The sequence below is a fragment of the Tenrec ecaudatus genome, chromosome 12 (genome assembly GCF_050624435.1).
Source record: "Tenrec ecaudatus isolate mTenEca1 chromosome 12, mTenEca1.hap1, whole genome shotgun sequence".
NCBI classification, from domain to species: Eukaryota; Metazoa; Chordata; class Mammalia; order Afrosoricida; family Tenrecidae; genus Tenrec; species Tenrec ecaudatus.
The window spans coordinates 103,666,837-103,693,088 of record NC_134541.1 but is presented as its reverse complement, the minus strand read 5'-3'; the positions used below and the strand labels follow the sequence as shown (position 1 = coordinate 103,693,088).

The following is a 26,252-nucleotide window of genomic DNA, read 5'->3' as shown; positions in this document are numbered from 1 at the left end:
GCGTCGAGATCCAGGTTAAATCAACCTATAGAGCCGCCCCTCAAAAAAGGACATGCACCCCACTCCCTACCCAGGCAGCTTGATCATCCACAGCCCAGATCATCCACGCCTGGAGCTCGAGGCCCCTCCTCCCGGAGCTCCCACCATCTCTCCGGGTCCCCCCGCGCCCCCGCCCTCGCCCCTGCCTCCTCCGCCTGGGGAGGCCGGACTCTGCCCCCGCCCCTCCTTCCCCCGCCCCACCGGAGGCGGTGGCCCGTGGCGGGTGCGCTGATTGGCTGCGGCGCGAGCGAGGGTCGAGGCCGGCGGCGCTGATTGGCCGGCGCCGCTCGGCGGAGCCTGGTAGCCCGGCGAGTCGCTGGGGGAAGCGGCGCAGAGCTGGAGCGCAGCCGGAGCGCCGGGCGCCGCCGATCCCGCTCTCGGAGCCCGCCGGTCGGAGCCCGCAGATCGAAGCCGGGGCCTGCAGGTAGGAGCGAGCCGGGGGCGCGCGGGGACCCGAGCCCCCCTCAGGGGGCTGGGATGAAGTCCTGCCCTGCTCCCAGGAAGCCAAACTGGGGCATCTTTGCTCAGGAACGGGGCCTTCATTCTCCGGGGAAGGTGGCCCCGTCCCTCAAAACATTAGGGTCTTCCGCGCTCCACGCCCCCAGAGCAAAATGGCTTCCGTTCCCCTCCGAAATGGCCCTTACTCCTGGCACCATGCAGTGAGAGACGGGGGTCCTCTCCCTGGTTTCACCCTTGGAATGTGACCCCCCAAAAAATGGGGTACACTGATGACCCTGAAAAATTAAGTTCTAGTCTCCCCGCTCTGCCCTTTTCAACTCATCCCCTCAGTGGAAAGTAGAGTCCCCCAAATGCTCTGGGAAATGAGCTTTACCTTAAGACCAGGAAAGTCTCTGGTAGAGACTGTGAAAGTCACCCCAAAACAGTTCTCCCACACCTCACCTCAAAAATTAGAGGTGGGAGACCCACCCCCAGAATATCAAGACTCTTCCTCACTGATAAAAGACAATAGTGTCCCATTGCCACCCACAAAGGCATCTTGGGGTCCCCCGTCACCCCCAGCCCAGATGTGTGGGTCAGGGCTGTGTGCTGAAAAATACCATGGATGAGGGTCAAACTGACCACGGCCCCACCTAACTCCACCCCCTCTGCCCTTTTCTCCAAAGCGCCCTCTGGTCCACCCCAACCCACTTGCTTCAGTGCTGCCCCCCATCTCCTTCCCACCCACTCCACTGAGTGTCAGGAAGACTGACGTCTCTGAAACCCGGCACCCCCAAACTCTCACTGCAGAGACAGGCTCTGAGGCAGTAGGACCAGAAGGGAGCCCCTCACCCTCAACACACACACACAGGTCATGGGTATTGCTTGTGGAGGGTCCCTGGCTAACCCCCAGCTGCTGTGGGCACTGCCTGGTGGAACTCCCTGGGCATGGGTAGGACACTGGATGCTGCTGGTCTGGTCCACTAGTTGGTCTGAGGACTGTTGGCTTTGATGGAGCAAGACTAGGGACCAGAGGGTTGATGGCCTGAGGGGGTGGAAGCAGTTGCCGGGGGATGCTTTGATTGGGCTTTTGGGCTGTGGGCACTGTGCAAGCTTGGGGAAGCACACCTCAAAGAGGTCAGCCTTGCAGGGAGGTAGCCGGCCCAGTCTCGGGTCCTAAACCCTGAAGAGGCTTCTAGACAAAGCCCCCGCCCCTCCTGTTGACCAGACAGATGCACTAAGAGGGGGAGGAGGGACAGACTCAAGGTCACCCAGGCGGTGGGTGGCCCAACCGGCCAGGTTCTCGTGGTCCATGGGGGGCAGGGTGCTGTCCACCACTCCAGTCCTCCCATGCCACTCATCTGAGAGAATGACAAGGGTCTTCGAAGGTCATGCAGCAACTAGTCATTGTCTCCCCCTCCCCCACACACACCAGTACCACCTGGGCATCTTCACTGCTCATCCTTTGGGACCCTTTCATTGACACCCCCCAATAAAATCTGTCATTGTTTGCCGGGTACCCTCTCCATCTAGCAAGCCTGTAGAAGGAGTCAAACTGCCCTGCGGTGGTCATCTCTACGAGAGCAGATTGCCAGGGCTTATCTCCCGTGGAACCACTGGAGGGTCCTGACCGTCACCCTATTGGTCAGCAGTGAGTGCTTAACCATTGTGCCACCAGGGCTTCTCAGCCAAGTCAAGGCTTGGCTAAGCTTGGGAAAATCCATATCAGCCCAGGATGACAGGTAGGACTGGGAGCAGTCCGATGGAGGAACTCAGCCACAAGGCCTCAGGCACTGGCTGGGGGTGAGGGGGCAGAGGGTGGGGGTGGAAGACTGCAGACAATCCTTGAGGGGCCCCCCTCTGGGAACCCACTCCCTCAGGCCCCCCAGTCCCTGCTGTCTCTGTATTGAGCTGAGTTTCTTCCTGGGGCATTTGATCAGGAAAACAGCACCCCTACCTACATACACACCAGGTCCCCACAAATAACTCCCTCTTCCCCAGCAAACGGGCTGCAGCCGGGGTGGCCATTCAGAGCATGAGGGGAAAACCGTAGTGAGGAGGGGTCGGGAGACCCATCCACCTGCCCCTAGAATCCACACCTGCCACTTCTGGTGTAGTCTTGGGCCAGTCACCAGGCTCTCCGACTGGGCTCCCCTCCCACAGCGTGAGGCAGCTGAGCAGATGGAAGTGACGGTGGTGGCATAGTGCAAAGCCGGCTCAGGTCTGAAGCTGGGCACTGGACAGTGCTGGATGTAGACACGACCCAGCACGCAGCGGCGTAGCCTTGCAGTCTGATGCCCGCCAGGGGTACAGCCAGCCTCTGCGGTTGGGGTCCTGTGCATGATAGAATACTGAGCAGCCTCTCTGGCCTTGCCACGCTTGATGCCAGTGGCAGCCCACATGCCAGCTAAGGTAGCCAAATATATCTCCAGTCGTAGCCAGATGCCCCGCTGCCAGGGCTCCAAATCATACTTCCCCCTTCACCCCCCAGGGGAACTGAAGTACCTGCCATTCACATAGTAGGTGCTTCTACTGCCTCCCCACTGCCACTAAGTCCATTCTGACTCACACCTGATAGGACAGAGTAGAACTCTCCTATGGTTTTCCAAGACTGTAACTCTTTACGGGAGCAGACAGCCTCGCCTTTCTCCTGAGGAGCAGCTGGTAGGTTCGAACCGCCGACCTTGCAGTTTTCAGCCCAACGCTTAACCCACAACCTTCCTTCTTTGCTGTAGTTTCCGCCAGATGAGGTAGGGTGTCCAGTTGCTGAGCCCCCACAACATGAACAACACTTGTAACCCTCCCACTGAAACTGGACTATCACCTCCATCTCCGAGAAGGCCCCGGGAGTACAATGGTTAAGGGCTCAATTCCTAGCCAAGAGGTCTAGGCTTCAAATCTACCCCAGGCTCCCGGAAGACAATGTAAACATACTTATGGCCTGTGCTTTAGAATGGCAAAAATGGGACTATGTGTGCACGTGTGCTCACCACCACTGTGAACACAATACCCCGTGCACTGAGCATCTCCTGCTGGGGGGTGGGGGCGGCGCTGGGCCCCCAGGATCGGGGTCAGTCACAGGTGTGTTCTCTAGATGCTTTCAGGAGGGGAGAAGCCCTGGCTGACAGTCACTGAGTGAGGTAGGCTTGATGTGGGAGGCTCACAGAGGCAGATACAGAATGGGTTGGGGTCGGGGGGGGGGGGGGGGTGTCCGGGATGGTTTCCTCAGGACCATGGAATTTGAGTTGGATTTTGGGGGAGGAGGGAAATTTGTCCTTGGAGAGTTGACAGTCTTACTGAAGGAATGCAGTCAGGCCACCCAGTCCCTGGGATGGTAAGATAGTTAAATGCACGGGTGTCCTGAGGTAACGAGGCCAGTTAAACTCAGGGAGGGACTCAGTCTGCTGAGCGTTCTTGAAGCCTCAGCCTGGACAGCGTGCACCCTCTCACTGCCCCGTTCTGTCCTTAGGCCTGTAAGGAGAGAGGCAGACAAGCTGGGGAAGCACTAGGTGAGGCCAGAGTTTATGCTAATTCAGCACCAACTGGGAACCAGGCACTTGACACCCTGGCTTGATTAGTCTCATATTAACCCAGTGAGGCAGGTTCTATTTCCTAACTACTCTCTCTGGAAGCCCGGCAGTTCAATCTCAATACTCACGCCAAGGGACAAAGATGAGGCTGCCTGCTCCCATAAAGATTTACAGTCTTGGTAAACCCTACATAGGGTCACTGTGAGTCAGAATTGACTCGATGGCAGTAGATTTGGTTTTAGGTTTCACTGGAGTCCCTGGGCGGTGCAACTTGTTAACTGACTCAGCTGCTGATGGAAAGGTTGGGGGTTTGAATCTACCCAGAGACACCTTGGGAGAAAGGCCTGGTGATCAGTGTCTGGGGGGAAAAACTCAATATCTGAAAACCTTGAGAAGCTACCCTCATAAACAACTGCCTTCTTTTCCATAAGACCGGAAGTACTGGATGGATGGATGGATAGGTAAGTGATAGATAGATAGATAGATAGATAGATAGATAAGTGAATAGATAGGTGAGTGAGCGAATGGACGGGAGACTGGATGGATAGAAGGATGGATATACGGATGGACATACAGAAAGGTGTATGAGTTAGTATGGTGAGAGGGCAAGTATGTGGATGGACAGAAAAATGGTGGGTTGGTGCGTGGGTAACTGACTGGCTGAGGAAGTGGATTGGATTCATCTGTACATACATCAATTTTAACTTTAGAGCTCGGACATGAGCCTCCACATGGGGGAGCAAAGCGTTATTCATCCATATGGGCCCCACCGGCTTGTTTTCTCTGCCCAGCACGGCGGTGCTCAGATTTTAGCATCTGAAGCCCACAGAGGGCTTGTTCAAGCAGAAATGGCCATGCCCCATCACCCGAGTATCTACTTTGCTAGAATCCTGGTCTGGCAGAATATCCCCTTCCAGTTGCCATGTTCCCCTGGGAAACCTGAGCCACAAGAGTGTTCATTCCTAAAAGTCCAGTACATAGAACTGGCAGCGTCCCCCACTTACACCCACTGCAGTCAAGCCAATTCCAACTCGTAGCAACTCTGCAGGACAGAGCAGGACTGCCCCCAGGGTCCCCACGGCTGTCATCTGTGTGGAAGCAGGCTGTCTCCTCCTTCTGGGAAATACTGGTGGGTTCAGACCACCAATGACAGCCTTGGATTAGTAACAGTGTGCTGGAATCTTGACCAGTTGAGATGTTCTGCAGTGGGCTGCTAACTACAAGGTCAGAAGTACAAAGCCACCAGCTACTCTTCGAGAGAAAATTGAGGCTTTCTACTCCTGGTCTTGGGACCCACAGGGGCAGTTCTGCCCTGTCCTATAAGGTCTCTAAGAGTTGAATGGACTTACTGCACCACAGGGCGCCACCAGCAAGTTCAGTCTATTCATTTGGCAGTGGGGAGAGTGAAGAATCCTGGAGATTAAGCCTTGAGCTCAAACTAGCCCCTGAGGTCGCCTTGTAGCTCAAACATGAGATTGGCTTACCAAATAAGGGACATTGTTAATAGGTGTCATCTAGTCAGCTCCAACTCACAGCACACCGTCCTTAAAAAGGTTCTTCTGTTTGAGCCCATTGTTGCAGCCAGGGTGTCAATCCATCTTGTGAAGAGACTTCCTCTTTTTCACTCCCCCTCCACTTTACCAAGCAGATGTCCTTCTCTGAGGACTGGTGTCTCCTGATGACATGGGCAAAGTACATGAGGGGAAGGCTCGCGATGCTTGCCTGTGAGGGGCACTGTAGAAGCTGGTTGAGAGTTCAGAATCCCCTCCTAAGCCTGTCTTGTGTTGAAACATGGCTCTGCTACGTCAACTCCCCGGGGCTGACTCATCTGCACGCTACAGTTTGAGAAGGACTGGCCTAGGCCACCTCAGTCCTGGGCACCAGCATCCCCGTTACAGGGTAAATGGGACCTGGGCGGGGATATCATTTCAGTGGTGTGCTCGATCACTTGGAACGTGTGACCTGACCGTGCTTTCTCCATGGGAGCCCAGAAACCCAAGGGGCAGTGCCTCATCAGGGTCACCCAATGGGCGATGACTGTGGGGCAGACTGGAGATTACAGCCATCCCCTAAATCATGTGAGCACTCATTTTCTCCATTTGTGTCACGGGAGCAGGTGGAACCCAGAAGGCAACCCCATCTCAGGATGACTCAAGACTTGGGTCCTGGAGTCCTCAGAGGCAGTGGCTGCCTGGTTCCCTGAAAGCCGAGTGCCTGGAGGCCCCCTTCCCTGGGAGGTGGAAGAGTGAGAAAGAGCCGCATTTTGCAGACATGTTATACCTGCTACTGCTAGCGCACCCCCACTCGTGACAGCCCATGGGTGTCGGGATAGGACTGGCCTCACAGGGTTTACAAGAGTTGATTTCTCAGAAGTAGATCAGCAGTCCTTTCTTCCAAGGTGCCTCGGAGTAGACTTAAACCACCAACGCTTTGGTCAGCTGGAAAGGGTGTTAATAGTTTGCACCAGCCAGGGCCTCAGAGATAGTGGGGGTTTGGGTCCACACCATTGTTATGCTTATACCATGCTGTGGGCTATTGAAAGAAGCCCTAATGGCATAGTGGGTTGTTTGTAGGGCTGCTAAACACAAGGTCAGCAGTTCAAAACCACCAGCCGCTCTATTGGAGAAAGATGAAGCTGCCTACTCCCCTAAGAGTTACAGTCTCGGACACCCATAGGTGCAGTTTATTCTGCCTTATGAGTTGGACTTCGCTCGATGGCATCGTCTGTTAGTTTGGTGGAGCTGTTGAGTAAACACTGGGATGCTAACTGAAGAGGCCAGTGGTTCAAACCTACCAGCTACTCCTCGGGAGAGAGATGAGGCTGTCTGCTCTTCTAAAGATTTACAAAGCCCCAGAGTGAAAATTGGCTCGATGGCAGTAGGTTTTGTTTGGGGTTTAGGTAATCTATTATTTCATAATGCAATCACTTGACTCCAAACTCCCTGCTGTCGAGTCGTTTCTGACTCATGGTGACCCCATAGGAGAGAGTAGAACTGCCCCTTTGAGTTTTGGAGACTATAATTCTTTAATGGGAATAAAAAGCCTCATCTTTCTCTGGTGGAGCTGCTGGTGGTTTCAAACTGCTGACCTTGGAGGTCAATAGCCCAGTGAGTAACCCACGACACCACCAGGACTCCTATTCATAATGCAAGAGCATTAGAAAAAGCTTGAGATCTTGTGAGAATGACCAAAGTACGTCACAGACTCACAGAATGAGAGCATGGGGGGAAATGGCGCCAACAGACTGGCTAGATGAGGGCTGCCGCGAGCCTTCAGGTCATAAACACCCCCCTCCAGTGTCATCTGAGTGCAATACCAGGAGGCTGCTTGTGTGTATTGCAGCACCCCTGAGCACATCCTGAAGGGAGAGGCAGAGAACAGTGTCTGCCATGGGCCTGCACAGCCCCACGGTGGCTTGGGTAGGGTCTAGAGCAGCGGTTCTCAACCTGTGTGTCTTGACTCGTTTGGGGGGTGTCAAATGACCCTTTCACAGGGGTCACCCGATTCATAACAGTAGCAAAATTACAGTGATGAAGTAGCAACGAAAATAATTTTATGGTTGGGGTCACCCCAACAAGGAACTGTATTAAAGGGTCTTGGCATTAGGAAGGTTGAGAACTACTGGTCTAGAGGACCCCCCGGCCACGCTCCCTTGCTTCCCAAGTGCTCTCCAGGTCACCCCACACCCCTTGGTTTGCAGTGAGTCCCAGCTCTGTTTGCTGGCAGGGAAGGCTCTCTGCACCTGGTGTGTAAGGCGGGGGTCACACGACGTCCGCTGGCAGGCTGTCGGGAGGGGTAGGTAGATGAGGTTGTGTGTAGGCGGCTCTGTTGCACGGAGCCTTCGCGTGACTGCCAGCCTGAGCACTGGAGTTACCACCATGCCTCTAAACGAGCCGTCAGCGGACTCCCTGTATTTATGGAGCACCGTCCTAAGCACCCCTCCTCCCCAAGAACAAAACCCATTGCTGGCAAGCTGATTTCCACTTGTATTGGAAAGAGTGGCACTGCCCAGCGGGGTTCGGGAACTGTAAACGCTTTTATTGTGCACCGGGTGAAGGCTTACAGAGCTGATCCGTGTTCCGCTCAACAATTCGTACATGTTTGGTTTCATCCCATTGGTTGCCTTCCCCACCACGGAGCATTCTGCACCCCACTTCCCATCATTCCTGTTCCCATTCCTCCTTTGTCCATGGGTCAGTGCTGCCCTTCTGATCCCAGATGGCCAATAGTTCTAGTGTGTGTACCTCTCAGGAGAAAGACCCGGCTTTCTACTCCCAGAGAGTTACGTTCTCCAGAACTCACAGGGCGGTTCTGTCCCACCCCATAGGGCTGCTGCGAGTCAGCATCGACATCAGTGAGTTTAGTTTGGTGTGGGACCTCCCTAATGTCACCTGACTGTTACTTACCCCCATTTATAGACTTGCCGATGTTCGGCTGAAATTGAGCCAGGGGGTGAGTTCAGTTCCACAGCTGAAAGGTGACTCAGGGCCCTCGTCTCAGGCGTTCCACTGGTCTCCTTCTGACTCCGTTAACTGGTCTCCTTCTGACTCCGTTAACTGGTCTCCTTTATGACCTTGGGTTCTGTCCCACCCTTTCCTCCCACTCTATCCCGGGTCTTCTCGGTGATCCTTTTCAGAGCGGTTGGTGCTGGTAGCCTCGTGCCATCTAGTTCTTCTGAACTCGGGGTCATGGAGGCTGATGGTCCATGTGGTTCATTAGTCCACTGGACTACTTGTTTCCATGCGTCCTTGATTTCCTTCACTCTTCTTTCCTCTGGACTGGGAGAGGCCAAGAGTTGCACTTCTGATGGCCCCGTCCGTGAGCTTTTCAGACCTTGGTCTTCCTACCCAAGTAGGTTGTACAACACTGTCTTTGTGCAATGCTGTGCCACTTGACAGCAAGGCCATACATCTCTATGGACTCGGACTACCACATCGTTCTCTTAAGGAGTATCTAGAAGGTTCTAACCCCCGAGGGCGTAACCACTGTGTCGCCAGGCCTAAGCAACCATATCCACCTATTCATAAGTTTCAAGTTGTACCCCCCTCGGGTTGCTATTTGCCATCAAGTAGGTTCCGACTCACAGCAACCTGATGTATAACAAAAAACAGACCATTGCCTGGGCTCAACGCCAAAGCCATTCATGCAGCCGTTGCTGTTTGCAGCCACTGCATCTGTCGACCGCACTGAAAAGTGAGGCTTCTTTTTGACTGATGGGCCACGCTAAGTCCACTTTAATATAAGCAAGTGCACAACTCTTCCGACAAGCACGTACCTACGTTCCACTCAACATAATCTCTTTGGAAATGCAGCTGAAGACTCGGGCCTTAGGAGGACCCAGGAGGCACTCTCTACATGGGTCATGCTGCGCAGGCCACAGGTCTCCGAGTGTCTTTCCCCCATCTGGAGAACAGGGCTCGTCAGCAGTCTCCTGTGAGACCCCAGGCAAACCACCCGCCCCCTCTGAGCAAAAGTTTCATGCAGCGGCCTTAGAGGTTTCTGGGAGTCCTGGATTGGAGATGCCCACAGTGTCAGATGCAGGGTGTGCATCCCAGTAGTGGGGGGCGGGGAGGGGGCATGCAGGAGGGTTGAAGAACAGACAGGAGCAGAGGGGTCTGGAGGGTTAGTCATCAGATCCAAGCAGTGTCTCTTGGGGCAGAGAAGGAGGGGGAGAGACAGGAAGGCCTCCCTCCCCCAGTGCCTGCTTGGGAACATCCTCCTCCAGCCATGATCTCCCTGTCCTCCCTGCCTGGGATCTGCCCAGAGTGGGGAATTCTCATTTGGGACTGGGGAGGGCTTCCTGGTCCGTCCTCTTCGCTTCCCGGTCTTGATGGGATTCAGGTGGGTGCCAGGAGTCGCAGGCGCTGTTCCGAGTTGCGTCTGGGTAAGTAGTGCCCAAGACTACTGTCCTCACCCCTCTCTCCTGGGCTTGCAGCTGCCGAGCCCCGCCCTAGCCCTGCCTGCTGGCATCCTGGAACACAGCGTCCCCGATACACTTGAGGACCTCCGCAGGAGGTCAGCAGTGGCGTGTTGTCACGCGGCTGCCCTGGGCTCTGGGAGAAAGTTGCGGAGTCCACAAACTGTCTCCCCACTTGAGTTGGCATCTCAGGGTAGAGAGGGGCGCACGCCTCCCCCTCCCCTCCCCCCGGCAGCTGTGAAAGGACCCCATGAGCAGCAGATGGCCCATTCTGGCCTTGGGAAGAGACAGGTGCCTCCCATTCATTTTCATTTTCTGCCGTCATCGTCCGGTGAGGAGCGGCTCCGTGGCAGAGAGAGAGAGAGAGCCATCCGCTTGTGTGAAGCATGACAGTCTCACAAACCCGCAGGGGCTGTCCTTTAGGGCCCCGGTGAGTCAGCATCGACTCGACGGCAGTGAGTTTGCATTTTGATTCGGGGCTTGGTGATGGTACTCCTTCACAGAGCTGACTGCTGGTCTTCATGTTAAAAATTAATAGTGGGACTTCACTAAAGGGGCCCCAACACCAAAGACCGTCTCCGCCAGCAGGTCAAAGATCACCCAAACGGTTAACTAACTTACGTGGCTGCTCACCTAGGCCGGCTGTTCAAGTCCACCATGGACGTCTCGGAAGAAAGGCCTGGCCATCGATTTCTGAAAAATCAGCCACCAAAAACCCTGTGGAGCACAGTTCTCCCGGGACACGCATGGGCTTTCCGTGACTGAACACCAACTCGCCTTGCACGAGGGAGACCTGGGTTCACTTCCCAGCCAGGGCACATCAGGTGCAGCCCCGCCATCTGTCAAAGGAGGGCTCATGTGCTGTTAGAGTGCTCGGAGCTTCCAGACGGACCAGGAAGAAAGGCCTGGTGATCTAGCAAAAATCAGCTAACGAAAGCCCGTGGGATGCAGGAGTTGGGTCTGCAGCCCCTTCGTGCCGAGGTCCCCTTCCATTGCCCCCGGGCGGCCTCGAGTCAGGGCATGACTTGACAGCAGCCAACAAGGACAGCAGTGCATGATGGCGCTAGCTTCCAGATGGGGAAACTGAGGCCCAGAGGGAATTAAGTGAAACTGGTTGCGGTTTTTGAAGAATGAGGATGAGGTCGGGAAATGCAGAGGAGGGGACAGGAAACCCTCCACATCCCCCAGATGGGAACTAGCCCCTCCTGGGGGGACCCAAAGGAGGAGGACAGTTCGGCTGCAGACCAGAAAGTCAGCAGTTTGAAACCGCCAGCTGCTCCATGAGAGAAGATGGGTTTTCATTGCCTGTTGAGAATGAAGGGGTGGAGTCTAGCCTGTCAATTAGGTCACAGTCTGATGGTCCCTCTCTGTGGGTGTGGCCTTCTCATAAGGATTCTGGGAACGTCCTCTCTCTTGATTCTGCCATCTGAAAAGGTGGGCCACTCTCTCTCTCTGCTTCACCTTCCTGTTGAGGAGCCATGTAGAGATCTGGCGCTCACACCGAGATGCTTCCACCCTCTTTGGATCCACAAGACGTTTCACCCACCGGCCTGTGATGTCCTGCGTTCGACATCATTGCACGTGCTGCTTGAGTCTGAAGAGGAATTTATAGACAAGTATCAGACATATGGGCTAATATCGGACTGATGGACTTGATCTAGACTGGTCTGGGCTGTTTTCTCAATATATAGTTGCTCTTTGGTATAAAGCTTCGCTTACACATATATAGGTGTCTCTGAATTTGTTTCTCTAGTCAATCCAGCCTAACACTCCCGTGAAGAGTTACAATCCTGGTAACGCCCAGGGGCAGTTCAGCCCTATCCTGTGGGGTCACTATGAGTGGGAATGGACTTGATGGCAGTAAATATTGAGATTGAGGGGAGCAGGTTCTGCAGTTAGTGGATAGGACCGTGCAAAACCAAGCTTTCCAAGATCAGGGCTCAGCAAACTCGCCCTGTGAAGGGCCAGATGGTCAGTAAAGACATCAATACCCCCGCCTCTGCAGGCCACACAGCTTCTGTCATGACCGCACTCTGCCGCCGTCCTAGCAATAAAGCGCCATGCTCCTGTTGGACACCCTCGAGTCAGGTACATCCCATGGCGGTCCCATCGGACACAGAGGAGTAGGTCTGCCCCATCGCGCTCCCTAGGTTGAAACTTACAGGGTTAGGTCTTTTCCCCACAGAGCCACCAGCGGTTCCAACCACCGACCTCGGTCAGCAGTCCATCACTTCACCACTGCGTCAACAGGCCTCCACTGAGCATCCTGGCCCAGCCAAGCTGACACATAACCTCGACCACCACAGCCTGTGTCATGCGCCCCTCACACCTTGGCTGTGGAAACAGCTCGGAGAAGTGGGCTCTTTCCTTTGGCTGTACTTGCATTTGCTTCATCTCGGAGATGGAATTGTAAGACTCCAAAATATTGAGTATTTCTTGATCCCTTGAGGCAATATCATTTTCCAGAATGAACAGGCCCTAGGACTTTCTCGCAGTGTCTGTCTGGAGAACAGGAATCCTGGTCTGAGTCTCCCATGGGAGGTCAGAAATGCAACCACCTACCATCAGTTCCTGGAGAAGGACACATGGTTGGTAAGGTGGAGGGGCAGGAAAACCAGGAAGGCCCTCAAGGATATGGACGGACACAGTGGCTGCATCAATGGCGCGGGACTCGGCAGTGTTTGCGTCTGGTGTGCATAGATGGGTCGCTGTGAGGTGGACCCAATGTGATGACACCTAATACCAACAACAATCACAGTGCTTTGTTCCTCTGTCTGGGCCTCAATGCAAAGAGAGGAGATTGACCCAACTCCTAAAACCCGGCCTCAGGGCCACAAAGCAAGTCAGAGAAAACACGGGCTTCATAGGCCCAGTGGCCAGCGAGGCTCAGGCTTGCCGATGGGCGTGTTCTCTGCCCATGTTCCATGGCAGAACCTCTCAGCCCCTGCACTTGGACTCTGCGCACAGTAGGCTCTCAAACCGTGTTTTGATGGTTGTGGCATCAGGGGGAGTGGCTTCATTTATGAACCTCCAGTTTCCTTGTCTGTAAAATGGAAATTATTAAAATTAATTCAACGAACATTGAATGCACTCATCTCATGTGCAGGCAGCCTGCTTTCTGGAGGAACGGGTAGTGTGGGTTGCATGCACTTTAAAAATGCACTCATGTATTGAGCGCTGTTGATGGAAAATTCTGGGGAAGAATCTGGGTCAAAAGAGGGAAAATGCAGAACAGAATTTCAAAATGTCAGCGAATCCAGACTTTATGGAGCTTTAGACTTTGTGGCGCAATGGAGGCAGTGTGAACCCTTAAAACTATTACCCTGACATCATCTTTAAACTAGAAATACCCGAAATCTTTCCTAAACCAAATAATACCCATCAAAAACTACACTCACTGTCTGTATAGTGACCCACAGGACAGGGTAGAATTGCTCCTGTAGGTTTCTGAGACTACTTCTTTACGGGAATAGAAAACCTCCTCTTTCTCCCACAGAGCTATTGGTGGGTTTGAACTGTTGATCGTGTGATTAGCAGCCCAACTTGTAACCACTATCCCACCAGGAATTTCTAAACCAAACAACCCCAAAAAGGGAAACTCACTGCCATCAAGTCCATGCTGACTCATAGTGACCCCCTGTGGGTTTCGGAGACAGTAACTGTTTACGGGAGTAGAAAGCCCAGTCTTTCTCCTACAGAGCTGCTGGTGGTTTCAAACTGCTAAACTGGTTTGGGGTTTTGGAGACACTGAGGTGAGGGACCCTGATAGGGGTCCCTGTCCCTGCAGCCATCCTGTTAAGGATGACCTTGACGTCTTGGAGGCTGTGGTGGCGATGACGGAGAAGCAGATGGCAGAATTGTGATGTGGAGGCAGACTGCAATTTCTTTTGCCTCCCCGCCCCCACCCCGCCCCCTCAGCTCATTCCACACTGATGGCCGGGCAGTGCTGGCCACGCTCGAGAAGCCAGGGCTGAAGGGTAGGTAGTTTGCATGGCAGTTGGCAGTTGGCCAGAGGGAAGCCGGCATTCCCAAGGCAGCAGCTGTACCCTGGACTCAGAAGATCTAACCTGAGTTCACACAGCCCAACCGCGAAGGGGCGGGGGTGGGGCAGAATTGGCAGCCCCCTGTTCTGTACTGCTCGGTCTTGGAGCAGGTTCAGGGTCATCCCAGGAGCAATCACATTGGGATGCTGCCCCTCACATTGCCCACCAAAGTATAACCAGGACTGACATGGCAGCATCAAAACCCCAGCTCAGGCGGGGCATGGGGGAGGAGAGTCCCAGGCCGCTGTGACCCCCACAGAGTGACCACAGAAAGAGGATGCCACCATGATGTCCCTGGACGGAGGACCTGATTGATCTGATTTAAACCCAAGATCTAATCTGATTGATTGGCTTGTTAACATTAACTACCAGGACTTAAACTTTTTTCCCTCTCAGTTTAAATTGGTGGCATAGTGGGTTACTCTGAACCACCAGCTGCTCCTCTGGAGAAAGATGAGACTTTCTACTCCTGTAAAGAGTTACAGTCTCGGAAACCCACAGGGGCAGTTCTGCCCTGTCCCATAGGGTCGCTCTGAGTCAGCGTCAACTTAATGGCAGTGAGGTGGTTGAGTTTTGAGTAGGGCTGATGAAGGAGCCCTGGTGGCCCAGTGGTTAAGCACTAGGCAACTAACTGAAAGATCAGTGGTTCGAACCCACCAACCGCCCCGTGGGGAAAAGATAAGGCATTCTGTTTCCACAGTGCTAGCCTTGGGCTCCCTGTGGGTAGATCTGCTCGCTGCTGTAGCATCAGTAAGACCTTCAGCTCAAGGACACCCGACCGTAGGGTACTTGACGTTGCTTGGTGGATCCCGGAGAGGCTCGGTCTTTGGAGGATTGTTGGTTGCCTGTCTCTGTGATGGTGGGCAGACTGGCTGAAGCCACCTGAGCTGTTTCTCCTTTGGAGCCGGGGTGGCGAGATGGAACTGAGGTGAAACAGAGCAGGGTTCAGCATAATCATCAGACTTTGTGCGGAGCTGCTTCCACCTCACAGGGAGTCCTGGTGGCACGATGGGGCCGCAGTCAGCTGTTAACCCACAGGTTGGTGGTTTAAAAGCCGCCAGTGGCTCTGAGAGAAAAGACCTGCCCATAAAGTGACCACCCAGGAAGCCCTCGGGGGCCATTCTACTCTGTACCCTGGGGGCGCTGCGAGTCTTACCCTGCTTGTGCCCCTAACAGTAACACATTCTCAGTTGCTCTGAGACTCCAGGCACACGCTGCCAGCACTGCTCTGGCCCCACCTGCGCGGGAGCCAAGGAGCCCTGGCCTGAGTGGTGGGGTGCTGTGAGGTCGAAGTGCACACCAGGTCTCGAAGGTTGCGCGTGACAACAGGACATAAAAATGGCATCTGCCCTTTTGATAAAGCTTGCGTAGGCATGATAGTGCGCAGGACACACCCAGTTGAAGGTAATCTGCCACGAGAATGCTTCCCATCTGTTCCTGCAGGCCCTTGGCCTGGCCTCTAGGACACTGTCAACCGCCTGTGTGGCTGGCCTTGTCTCTGTGTCCCGCAGCTCTGGTGGATGGTGTGGCGGCAGAGAGGGGAGTTGGTGAGCACAGCGGGCCAGGTGAAGTCAGGGGCTGGCCTGGGCGCCCCCGTGCTGCCTCTGTTAGTCCGAGTCGCTCAGCCCCATCTGCCCCGGCTGCCGTCTCCAGAATGAGAGCACAGATCCCAACACACAGTTGTTCGGAGGTCTTTGGGGGGATGTGCCCTCAACGAGGCCACGCGCGCAAATGAGATGGAATATGCAAATGAGATAGTGTGTGCAAATGAATTTTCCTACGCCAGTGAGGCCATGTGTGTAAATAAGATCGTATCTATAAATGGGGCCATATATGTAAATGAGGTCATATGGATAAATTACTTAGCTAGACACAATCTAGTTGCTCTCAAGCAAGAGCAAAGGTTAGTGTTTAGAAATGAGATACGTAAATTAATAATGCTAATTCAGTTGTTTAGCTGGAGAGACTTTCTTAATGAAACCGTGTCTTTCTTTCTCCGGGAGCACTGTTGGGGGTCCGGCAACGTGCGGGAAGTACAGCGACTTCCCGTTGTGCCTCACCCCCCTTCTTAGTCTCCTGCTACCATCCGACCTTCCCGCGGTAGACAGGTCACCAGGGAGGTGCCGATATTGCTGCAGTCTGACCACCACAGGCCATCGCAGGTGCCAGGGCTTACTCGGACAGTCCAGTGGGTTTGGCAAGTGCTCGGTGTCTTGTGTCCATCATCAAGGTAGACTCCTGTGTGGTGTGTCCACCTCCGTGGCCCCAGGAGTTCTCACGGCAGTGCTGGGGAGCAAGCCCATTACACCCAGGAGAAATGGGGACTAGGAAGTATAGAGCAAGGTCTCCTGACTCCAGGATCAGCGTCCTGTCAACTCCTGTGCTCCCACGAAACTTAACCTTGCCCCAGAGCCCTGTTTCTGTCTTCACCCCACCTCTGGCCAGGCAGCCTCCCCAGCCATACTCAGGACACGGGGACCAGTGCTTCGTGAGCCCAGCAACCTCCAAGGGCAGCCTCTCTGTGGATCAGCAGACTTGCGTATTATCTAGATAATTGTGGAAGGCTGGAGCCCCACTCTGAGTTAAATGGAGACTGGCATCCGGCTGAGTTCAGCGATAACCACTGTGGGTGCTTGTGACCAGGGAACAGGTGGGAAGCCATGTTCCCTGGACACACTAGCATCTACTCATGTCTCAAAGCAGCCTGATACTCCAATGTAAGGAGCTTCCAGGGCATGTGGGTAACGATGTTGCGTGGTAGGTGTTTCCTTGTAACTTTACAATATGTTTAACACTTTCCTCACCCCCCTCCCCCTCCCCGCCCTTTGTTGGACAAGTAGTATTTTATATGATGGATATACCACAATTTATCTAACTAGTCCTGCTGATGGATACTGAGGGGGTGATTTCAGGGTCTATCAATGGGGCAAACTCTTTCAGTAGAATGGTGTTGGGGTGGTGGGAAATGGCTTGTGCATTTAAAATTTTACATATTTTGATCAACTGCCCTGCAAGACATCTGTATAAATTTACTCTCCCATTAGTGATAGATGAGCCACCAGTTCCTCCTCCCACCATCAGCATGGACAGATATTTCGTGATAACAGGTGTGGAAAGGTGAAAGTGTGATGGCCGCCAGAAGGCCAGTCGGCAGACCAGCAACGGTCTGGTTGCATGAACGTGGGGCTTGAACTACGAGAAGAGAGGCAGGAGAGGGAGGAGCCCAGAGCTGGTGTGGAAGTCAAATCTAGGTGGGTGGGGTGGTGGTGACTGAAGAGGTGCCAAGGAAGATTCAAGACAGGTCTCAGGTTTTAGTCTGAGCACATGGGAGATGGTGGGTCTGTTCACTGAGGTGCTGGACACAGGGAAGATGGTCAATGTCATGAAGAAAAGAGGAGGACTTCACTGAGAACATGGGTGATGGGTGCGAAAATGAATGGATGGATGGATGTGTAGATGGGAAGATGGATAGATAGATGGATAGATTATAGAAACATAGATTTCATTCTACTTAGATTGACCCATATGAAATCGCTGTCTTTTGTTGGTCAAAATTTAATGTTATGCAGGCTGCATTATTTAAGGGGATGGGGACTGATGACTGTAGTTTATTTTGAAATGCACACACAAATAGAGATGGATTAATGGATGAACATAGGGGAGACGGGGGAGATGACATGATCACAGCACCAGGCTATAGCTCAGAGCCCAGGTGACAAGCATCCGGCTCTCACTGTCAAATGTGTCCGACCTTGCTGCATATTGGAACACCCCGGAATAAATTCATGGGGAAAGTTTTTAATGGTTCAGTACGGACAATCTCACCTAATATTCGCTCCATGCTTGGTCCCCAGTCTGTGACACCAGCAGACCTGCCTTTGGTGGGGGGTGGAGTGGGGGTGTCATTCTTTGGCCTCATTCTCAGGATCAAGCTGGTAAGAGTGGCGTTTCTCTCTCCCAGGGTTCAGGTTGAATTGCCCTGACATGCTGATTACTGAGCTGGAACGCCAGTATCTGGCTGTAATAATTATAGATTTCCTCTGTGATTTGATCCCATTGGTTGCTAGGGTGACGGCGTAATAGCACCACTCAAGTGCTGTCAGGGTGGTTTAGAACCAGCACGAATCCTGAAGCCTAGGTCTGGGTACCCTGCCCTCTTGTCGTCATGGCAACTGATGAGCAGTGCACCACTGAATGCTTTCTATCCCCACCCAACCCCTCCCCCACCCCAACCCCTCCCCCACCCCAACCCCTCCCCCACCCGTGACCATCCCAGTGTCCTCTTCTGGGCCCCACATGGACAGGCAGTGAGCTCAGCTGGGCTGTCATTGGAGGGGCTTAAGAAGGGGTCAGGCAGACCCCCTGCCCCGGGAACCCTGAGGGCGTGAGGACCTTTTGTGGCTCTGGGCTGTGTCCCAGCCGCCAGTCTTGGGGAAGCCATTTAGGAGCCTGGGGCTCTGCCTTGGCCCCATGGGGGTGGGGAGGGCTTCCGAGCCTTATTTGGACAGAGAGCAATCCGCATAAGAGGCCAAGGAAAGGGGAGGGACAATAGTCTATCTCAGAGGGTCTGAGATAACGTGGCTCACCTTTGGAGACAACCAGGCTGGGTGTCACTCATCTTTGTCAAAAATCCATTTTCTCGGTTTCTCGTTTTTCTCCTCCTTGTCTTTTCTGTCTCTGTGTGACTGTGCAAATGTTTTGCTCCATGTTTCTGTCTGAAAAAGCTCTCCCTTTCTGAATTCTCCCTTCCCTCCTGTGCCCCTCCCACCCCTACCCTCCAGCCTCCTTCTTCTCCCCATCTCTCTTCCTCTATCCCTGACTAGGTCAAACACATCCTTTCCCCAAACCTGCTCTGCTCTGAGCACGCGCGCACGCACACACACACACACACACACACACACATATCCTTCCAGTACCACCCTCATGTCCCGGGAACAAACATCCTGGCATCAGGAGCAGTTCCTGAGGGTGGGAGCGGGGAGAGGAGTGTACCTCCTCCCAGGATGAACCCGGCCAGCCATGTCTGACAGGCTCTGCAGAGAGACCCAGAGGAGGCTTGGCGGAGCTGAGCTGGCAGTCAGACCCTACCTTTAGGACCCATGAGTGCAGATGTGTGCCCACTCGTGTGTGTGCCTGTGTGCACCCACATCTCTGCGTGGACCAGCTGACACTGAGTCTCTGAGTGTGCCCGGGGCTGTGTGTGTGTGTTCAGCTACAGCCTGCTATGACGGTGTCTGTGCATCTCTGTATGTGCCCCCGTGTGGGTGTCCAGGCCTGCGTGTGCACATATGCCTGTATGCCGCTCTCAGTCTGAAGAACACGCCAGTCAGTCGGTGATACGCAGGACAGATTTTACCAGCATGCTCTGTGGCAGAATGCTCACCCTTTGGAGTGGGAGGGAAGGAAGTGAACAAAGATGGCTTGGAAATGATGGGTGTGGGTCAGCCTGCCTGTCACCAGTGTGTCCTATGTTCAGCTGCCAGGAGACATAGTCAGGGTCACCCTGAAAGGGCATCTTTGCTCAGGCCCCCACATAAGCCTTTCCCTCCCTTCTCGGGGCTCTTTGAGACCCCAGAAAGGGAGCCCAGGAGGCTGCCTGCCATCTCACGGGTTTTTACTCTGCTCCTTCCACAAGGCAGGGGCACTCTCTGAACCGACAGCCCAAACAGCCTATCCCAGAAGTCGGTGGGAGGGTGCTCTGGTTGGGGACTCCCCGCCCGCCTCCGACGGGGTGTCTGATCCAGGAGAAGTTCCTGTTGGATTTCTTCACGGCAGCAGCACATGCTCTAAGGCAGGATGCGGATTTCAAGTCGCCATTCCATGTGCCAGGCAGGTGTGCGCAGCCAGGGGGATTCCGTCTGGGGCTTTGAGAGGCTCAGCAGCTGCTCCTGCAGGGTGAGCAGAGTGAATGCTGACTGGGCACCTCTGGAGAGGGGGACGCAAGAGCCTCGGCTGGTTTCCTGCCAACCTCCATTCCTCATGATGCTCTCAGTCAGCCTGCCCCTCGTGCCTCATCTTTCCCACCCAGCAGCCCCTTGGTCCACCTTTCCAAACTCGGATCCTCTTGAAGTCCTAGCTGATGACCTTGGGCATGTGACCTCACATCTATGACCAACCAGCAAAATGCCCAGCCCAGCCAAAGGGACACGAGTGGATGTGTCCGTATCCCTTATTTCTCGGCGGAGACCATCTTGTCCCCCCCCAAAAAAACAACCAAACTCCCTGCCGACTCCTAGTGACCCCACAGGACAGGGTAGACCTGCCCCTGTGAGATCGTGACTCTTGACAGGAGTGGAAGGTGCTGGAGAAGTAAATGAACAGAGATGGGAGGCAGGCCACAGGGTCACTCCAGGCCAGCGGAAGCCTGAGTGCAGGCTGGAATGGAGGCGGGAGGAGCAGTAGAGTACAGGTGCTCAGCGTCAACAGGGTGGGCAGGGCAGCAGGTGCCCAGCCAGCATCCTGGCTTCCTCCTGGTGTCGTGGGGAACCTGAGCAAGGCGTGCACAAGAGAGGGGCTGGGTCAGCTCTGCTTCATGAGAGCAAAGCAAGACAAGGAAATTACTTTATCAAGACCTTCCCTCTGCCCTGGAACCTTCCCAGCATGCTTGCCTGCAGGCTGGTTGGGGGTTGTCCTGTCCCTGTTGAGGATGATAGTTTCAGAGATTGGTGTTGTAATTTAATAGGGTCCCCTCCTTGCCATCGAATTGCTTCTGAGTTACAGGGACCCGGTGTACAGCAGAGTGACACACCGCCCGGCCCTGCTCCATCCTCGCAGTGGTTCTTACTGTTGCAGCCACTGTGTCACTTGCTGCCTCTCTGTTTTACCAAGCTTGGCGTCCTCCTCCAGGGACCGGTCTCTCCTGACAAGCCTCACCATCCTTGTCTCCAGGGGGCACGCAGGCTGTGCCTCTTCCCGGACGGATGTTTGTTCTTTTGGCAGCCCATCCAGGGTGCTCTCCACATTCTACCCCAGCTCCGTCATTCAAATGTGTTCATTCATCTTCTTTAGTCAGTGTCCAACATGCATGTGAAGCGATCGCAAATACTATGGCTTGGGGTCAGGCGCACCTTAGTCCTCAAAGCAGGTTTCATGGTGATGGGATGTGGGGAGGTGAGACTGGGCCTTAGGACCGTGGAAACCGGCATGGCGGTGCCATCCCGAGCATCCAAGGATTAGACCCGGGTCACGATGGCAAAGCCAGAACTAGGGGTGAGGCTGCCTGCGTGGTGGGGACTGTCCACAGAAGAGGGTCAATCAAACCCCTGTCAGTGGGCCTTCTGAGGGCCCATCCTGCCCCAATGCTGAGGGCTGGGCTCGGGGAATAAAACCAGTCAGTGGATCCTGACTCCACGCGAGCTGGGCACTGAGAGGTGGCGGGGTCCTGGGGAACCGGGGCACGCCCTGTGAGGAGGTCTCATCCCATCTGCCTTTCCCCAGTCAAGTGTCTCATTTCTTGCCACCGTAGATGCCCAGCAGGCAGCTTCATTCTCTCCACTCCACAGATGAGGGCAGCCGGCTGGGTGCCTTGCCCAGTTCACCCAGCTAGTACACGGCACAGCCATGACTTGCCTGAAAGAGGCTACCACGTCTGTGTCCCGAGGCACCTGGGGGTGACTCAGACCCCAGCCCAGCTCTGCCGTCTCCTAGCACTTCCTCCCTCCATCCTCCCTCTCTCCTGGCGGTCACCTTCCCAGCCACGCTGCTCCGCTGCTCCTCCTCCGCTTCTCTGCTGCCATGAGTCAGTGCTGACCCACAGCGACCCCTGTGGGTTTCCCCGGCCGTAACTGTTTACAGTAGGAGTAGAAAGCCCAGTCTTTCTCCATGGAGCTACTAGTGTTTTCGAACTGCTGACTATGCAGATGCCAACCCAGCTCAAAACCACGACAGCACCAGGGCTCCTTCCTCTGTGCTGACATGAGTCGTTAAAACAAAGACTGAGCCAACATGGCCAGCGAGTCCATTCAGGCCCGCAGAGGCTCCTGTGTTGGGTAGAACTGTTCCCTTGGGGTTTCTGCAATCTCATCTTTACAGGGGAAAACAAGAAAAAAAGACTTCTTCCTGAGGCCGCTGGGTTTTTCCGATCTGCCCACCTTTAGGCCAGCAGCAGACCACAACCGAGTCCACCACCAGGAGCCTTATAGAGCTTTTTCATGGTTGCATCCTGTCCCCCAGAAGCAGGCTACAGGAGGTGGTGGCTGCAGAGAGAGCTGGGTCCAGTGTGACAGGCTGGCCCTGCCAGGCCCTTAGTGTGGGGAGGGCTCAGGCTTGGAGCTGGGTCTTGGAGGAAGGCCGCCAGGTCTGAGGCCGCCAGGTCTGAGATAAAGCCTTCTGTCACAGCAGCACCCATCAGGGGCCTGTGAATGGGGCTCTGACTTTATGGGTTGCCATGGTGACCAAAGGCCTTGACAACGGAGGCCCACTTGGCTGAGCGAGCCATTGTGTCCAAAGCTGCCAGCTGGGCCTGCAGACGGGAAAGAACTTCCCAAGCCCGGCCAGTGGCTTTGTCTGGTCTCTGAGCAGGTAGAAAATGAGAGACTTCTTGGAGGTCCCTCCGAGGACAGTGGCTTGTTCCCTGGGCCTACCCCCGACCGCCAAGTCCACGCCAACTCACAGCCACGTTGGGGACAGAGTAAAACTGCCCACAGGACCTCAAGGCTGTCAGCTTTATGGAAGCCGGCAGCTACATCACTCTCCACGGCTGGTGGGCTCGAACCACTGACCTTGCGGTTAGCAGCCCGCTGTACCACCAGGGCTCCTTAAGTAGGGCATCAGTAGTATCAGGAAGCCGTTGTCATCCCATTCACTTAGCGTCGACTGTTGGTTCAGTCACTGTTGACAGACAGGCACTGCTCTGGGCTGCCCGGGTCCCAGATAACCGTCCGCTTCCCTTGCGTGGTTGGTATTCCCGTGTTGCAGCTGAAGAAATGGGGCCGAGGAGAGGCGATTTCACATGCCTCAGGCCCAGATTGGTCCCCACCTGAGAACAGGTCCAAAACACACGAGACCGTGTCTCGAAACCCGTGCTTCTAAGGAGCTCTGGTGGCATCGTGGTTTTGCGTCAGACTGCCAGCCACAGTGCCTGCAGTTGGAAACCTCCAGCCTCTCCGAGGGAGAAAGACGAGGCTCTCTACGCAGTCTCAGAAACACACCAAGCAGTTCGACGCCGTCCCACTCTGTGCCGTGAGTTGGCATCGACTCGCTGACAGTGAGTTTGGTTTGTTTTTGGTGTAGGGCCTCTTGAAGCTGGCATCGGTTTGGTGGCAGTGGGCTTCTTATTTGCTTTAAAGAAGCTTGCTGGCTACATTTCAATTTTTTGTTTTAATGGTAACGGTTCTATTGGCTTATACTTTTCATATCGTATAATTCAATGGCTTAAACATATTAAGAAGAGTTGTGCCATCCCCTCTTCCGGCAGCAGCTAGCTGCATCATTTGACGGTATCAGGAGTGAAGAGGGTCCCTGATTGGTGCCCCCCCCCTTTGCTCCTGGCTGCTGTGCCTGCCATGGGACTTTCCCTGTGCCAGGTGGAGCGGACGGAGGCGGCGATGCGCCCAATCCCCAGCGAGGGTCTCAGGGGTCCCAGACCACCAGAGGGAACGCTCCCGCCGGTTGAGCCCGTGACCCTGGTTTGGAGGCCCCTGCCTGGGTCCAGAGACCCCAGACTGACTTCGTGGGCTGGCTGCAAGGCCGCTCCAGCCAGCTCTGCCCCCTCCGCGGTGTGTAGTGAAGGGCGAGCGAAATTGAAACTGGCTTTAATTTGCGTCGAGAATCTTCAGGAAAGCAGAGGATGTGGCCGCGGGAGGGGCCGGGGGCGGGGACACTTGGCCGGCCTAAATGCAGCTGTGCTTCCTCCTAGGATAGCCGTGTGACGGGGTCTCTGACCTGAGGCAAAGGACCATGGCCTCCCGGCTGCTCACCCGGCGGCTGGCCAGCAGCCTGCAGCCCCCCTACCGCCTGCTCACACCTGGTAAGTCCTATCCTCCGAGACCTGCCCTTCCAGCTGCAGGGTGGGGAAGGGGGCTTGTTGGGGGAACACACAGCTGGCGTTGCCATCAGGGCACACAGGAAGGCCATGTGCTCACTGTCATTGGCATGGAGCCCTCTGTGTGTCCCAGGCCAGGGCAGCCCCACACCCAGCGTGCTGACCGCCTGTCTCTCTCCATTCCGCCAAGAGCCCACACCCAGCGTGCTGACCGCCTGTCCCTCTCCATTCCGCCAAGAGCACGCACCCAGCGGGCTGACCGAACCTACTCCTGGTCTCAGCCCTGCAGCTCTTCCCTGAGTCTGGGCAGCTTAGACAGGTGGCTACCCCGTGGGCAGAGACCCGTTCCTACACTGGGACCCACCTTGCCTGTGCTCCTTGGCACCTCCCTGCCAATGGACCGGCAAGAAGGCTCTAGCCCCCATCGGCAAACTGGCTCGAGAGCCACAGCTTTTTTGGTACAAACACATGGCTCCGAAGTAAACTTGAAAATGAAAATAAAACTATTTTTCAAATAATGGTGATTTCATGTGTTTGTCAAAAGATATTCATGGCTCTCCAATAGTTTTAAATCGTTGCAAGGGGCAGGATTGGCTCTTCTGTCTCAAAAGTTTGCCAGCGCTGCTCTAGAGAATCCCCATTGTACCAGTGAGGAAACTGAGGCTCGCAGAAGCAGAGGGACTCGAGGAGTCGCCCTTGGCTGCAAGTTGGCCTGGCTCCTCAGCCCTCTGCAGCCCGGGAGCCAGACACTGGCCTCCTACTGTGATGCAGCAGCCGGGGAGAACTGGGGGCCTTGTCCCACCCCAGTTTCCCCAGAGCCCCTGAGCCTGTCACCCTGCTGTCCTCCGTGTGTGACTGTGGCCACGTCCTGGCCACAGTGACCTGGGGTGGTGGTTTGTCGTTGGGCTGCATGCAGAGCGGAGCCTCTGTGTAGTGTTAGTGGCCGTGTTAGGCTCCTGCTGCTCTCTTCGTGGCGCTGCCAGTACTCCTGCAGCCGAAGCACATTTGTAATCCGAGTGACTTTCGCGAGGAAAAGGGAAGTCCCAGGCTTTACAGTCGCAAAAGCACAAGCTGTTGTAGGAACTCGTACAAGGCTACTCGGAAACAGCGCAGGGGCTCACGGCTGAAAACCATGTGCCAAGTACACAGGGACCGGAGCACGAAACCTCGCTTCCCGGGACAAGCGGGCATGCGGGGCTGCACCCCCTGCCCTTGCTCCCTCCCGCCCTACTGGCTGGGGGAGGTGTGGTTGAGGGTATTGGCTGATCTTGCTGGCTGAGTTTAGGCCCACCTGTGTGAAGTCATGTGGCTGGGCCTAGTCTGTGTGTCCTCGTGGACCTCCCACCTGGGTCTAAGGGGCTGGTGTCTGAGCATGCTCAGTTTAGATCTTTCCCTAGGTGTCTAAGGGCTGCCTGGTTTCTTTCCAACCCCCTTGTTTGTGGCCTCATGCAGGCATTAGGAAGACAGCCCCCATACCCTCTGTTCTGGCTACCCAGCGTTGGGAGTATTCGTACTAATAGCATGCGTACCAACCCTCGCAGCAGGAGCGTACACAGTGGTGCCATGGCAGGAAGATTACTTGCATTGGTATTAATAACAGGACTATTAGTGCTAACGTCTGGGTATTTGCCTGGGGATTATTAGCAGCAGTATTAGCAAGTGCTAATAGGAGGGGAATTAGCATTGCAAGCGTCCAGCTGCTAACTGCAAGGCGGGGAGTTCGAACCCACCAGCTGGTCCCTCAGGAGAAAGCGGAGGCTGGCTGCTCCCATAGAGATACACAGCTTTGGAAGCCCTGTTTGGTCACTGCGAAGTGGAGGCGACTTGATGGCAGTGGGTAATTAGTGTGGCAGTAATAGGACCATTAGCCCTCTTCTCACATCGGTGGGTGAAGAGCAGTAAAGGTATTAGTATTAATGGGTCTGCCCACTGGTATTGGTGGCAGGGGGATTAGCCCCCCTTTCTGAGGAGTATCAATCACTCATTGCCATCAAATCGATGGCGGGGTTCCAGACACTAACACTTTTGGAAAGGTTTGAGTTGGAGGGGCTCATATTCCCTGAAAATGCTCCAGAGAAAAGGCGGAGAATTTGCATCTTCCTCTCACCCCATTCCCCCAGTGACCATCCTCCTGTCATCAAAACCCAGACCCCGACAGTGGTCTCTTCCGTGAGCAAACAGTGGACAGCTCCGGTCTGCCCATAAACACCTACGCCTCTGTCTCAGGCTCCGGGCCAGCACGCCACGCAGCACTTCACCGGCACCTCTCCCTCGTCCCCTCTGGGTGCCGGCGGCGTCTCTGT

General features: G+C 54.9%; 1 protein-coding gene across 1 annotated transcript in view; it reads left to right on the top strand.

Annotated features, from left to right (window-relative positions):
- Positions 1–372: 372 nt before the first annotated feature.
- The window catches only part of ABAT (4-aminobutyrate aminotransferase), a 59,995-nt gene continuing 34,115 nt past the window's right edge, over positions 373–26,252 (top strand). The window contains exons 1-2 of the mRNA XM_075564305.1: positions 373–463; positions 23,824–23,934. Coding sequence (XP_075420420.1) covers positions 23,865–23,934 — 70 coding nt within the window. The 5' untranslated portion in view covers positions 373–463; positions 23,824–23,864. The remainder of the gene's footprint in view (positions 464–23,823; positions 23,935–26,252) is intronic.